The following is a 1,825-nucleotide window of genomic DNA, read 5'->3' on the forward strand; positions in this document are numbered from 1 at the left end:
CACGTTCCAACGATGATACGGCGGTGGCCGGAAATGGCGGCGGCTGTGAAATCAGCGGGCGCGCTTCGAAGTAGCAGAGGATGCAAAGGCAAGCAGTAAAGCCTGAAGGGCAAATTGCGAAACGACGACGGAAGTTTCAGCGGGAGGGTGTGGATTTTGCAGTTGCCACGCGAGGATTGGAGATGGGGAAGCGACGGAAAGCCTAATCGCAAAGGCTATCCAAGAAAATGTCACTCCCTTTCATTTAATTTCTTTAAGCTGATGATGAGGCGGCGCAGACAACGGATCGATGGGCTGTGTAAGCTTTACACCGACCTAAACTTAGTGCGGCGAATTAAAATACATCGGATTTGCCGTCTTGGATATACAAGTGGAGAAGCTCTTGGCTTCACTTGTCATTTCTAATTGGCGTCAGTTGGCACAGACGAGAAACGACTGGCATTCATTGCTAGACTCAGCAGGAATCGCTTAGGCGATTACAGCGCTAATCAAGAAGAAGAAGAACAATGTACTTTAATAACGCACACGTCTACATAGCTTTCGTTTTTTCTCTAGTTGGTAAAAAATCAAACGCTAAAGAGCTGATTCGATAGAAATATGGCGGATTTTTGGAAGAATTCATACGCAAAGCAGTGCGGAGTAGATAAACGCGAATATCTCTCTTACCTTTGATTCCATCCCTTTCCTTCTATTGCGTTGACCAATGATGGGGAAATCTTGTATTTTACTTACTTAAACTGTTTTATATGAAACGCATTTTTAATTATTTATCTTCTTAACTACTGCGAGATATTCTAAGAAAAGAAGCTTGAATAAATATAATGCGTCTTGCAAACAAGTTATGATAATTATTTAAATAATCTTAGGACTGTTGGAATGGCCCATGTCAGTTATTATTTAATTTTACAAATTTCTGATTAATACAAAGTTGGCATTAAACAGCTACAAACGCTTGAGTGACTTTCCTCCACTCCATGAATATATAAATTTAGCGCAGTTTAGCATTCAATTCAGAAGCACTAAGCTACTCAAACAACCCACAAGCTTTGATACTTCTAGTAAAATGGCAAGATCGGCAATTCTACTAATTTTGAGCATCATTTGTTTAGCGCAACAGGTGAGCTAATTAGCTAAAATTGCATTTGCTATGTACGATGACGTCTAAAATTTCATTTCATTCCAGCTCGTCACAGCATTTCCCCGTCCCGAGGCGGATAACGAAGAAGCAAAACCTGCCGAAATTGATTATCGCACACTACTTCAATCATCACTTCTCGATACAATTGCACTCATTCAAAATCACACCAGTTTAATATTGCGGGAAGAGGGTCAATTTGTTGCCGATCTGCTAGCCGGAGTGAATGAAATACCCGAGAAAAGCGCTTACATCCAAGAGTTTATTTCCAAATTAAAAAGTATTCTAGAACGCAAGGAGAAATTGGATTTACAAGATATTTCACCAGAGGTTTTAAATGAAAAAGCTGCTATTATAACGGCCATTGCAGAAGTTTTTGAAGATATTAGCCGCATAGCGCTAAGAGAAGATGACAGCAGTGAAACTGTCATGTTGAAAAATGTTATTTACAAATTGGATTTGATCGGACTTAATGATCGCATAAAAAATTCAGAAAAAGAGGCTGTTCAAAAATTTGAGGTGACATGTAAGCGCTTGCTGAATTCGCTAGGTGAGCAGGAGAGTAAAGAGCGTAAAGTTTTGAGTGAATGGTTTAGCAATTTCCAAGCAAAGGAGTCGGATATAAAGAAATACGGAAGTTTTGTCGAGTTTATACGCTTTGTGCAGGCCCTAATTATACAAAATATTTAA

General features: G+C 39.6%; 1 protein-coding gene across 1 annotated transcript; it reads left to right on the plus strand.

Moving 5' to 3' along the window:
• Positions 1–1,023: 1,023 nt before the first annotated feature.
• Positions 1,024–1,825, plus strand: LOC118736422. Its single transcript, XM_036466517.1, has 2 exons — positions 1,024–1,117; positions 1,184–1,825. Exons 1-2 carry the CDS (start codon positions 1,064–1,066, stop codon positions 1,823–1,825), a joined length of 696 nt encoding a protein of 231 aa, XP_036322410.1. The 5' UTR covers positions 1,024–1,063.

Source organism: Rhagoletis pomonella, unplaced genomic scaffold (genome assembly GCF_013731165.1).
Source record: "Rhagoletis pomonella isolate Grant_MI unplaced genomic scaffold, Rhpom_1.0 Rhpom_scaffold_00003, whole genome shotgun sequence".
NCBI classification, from domain to species: domain Eukaryota; kingdom Metazoa; phylum Arthropoda; class Insecta; order Diptera; family Tephritidae; genus Rhagoletis; species Rhagoletis pomonella.

Bases quoted from the DNA above. Each gene is read 5' to 3' on its own strand.
- LOC118736422 (XM_036466517.1), top strand. From the start codon at position 1,064: ATGGCAAGATCGGCAATTCTACTAATTTTGAGCATCATTTGTTTAGCG. The intron at 1,118-1,183 runs GTGAGCTAATTA...ATTTCATTCCAG, and splicing joins TCATTTGTTTAGCGCAACAG to CTCGTCACAGCATTTCCCCG.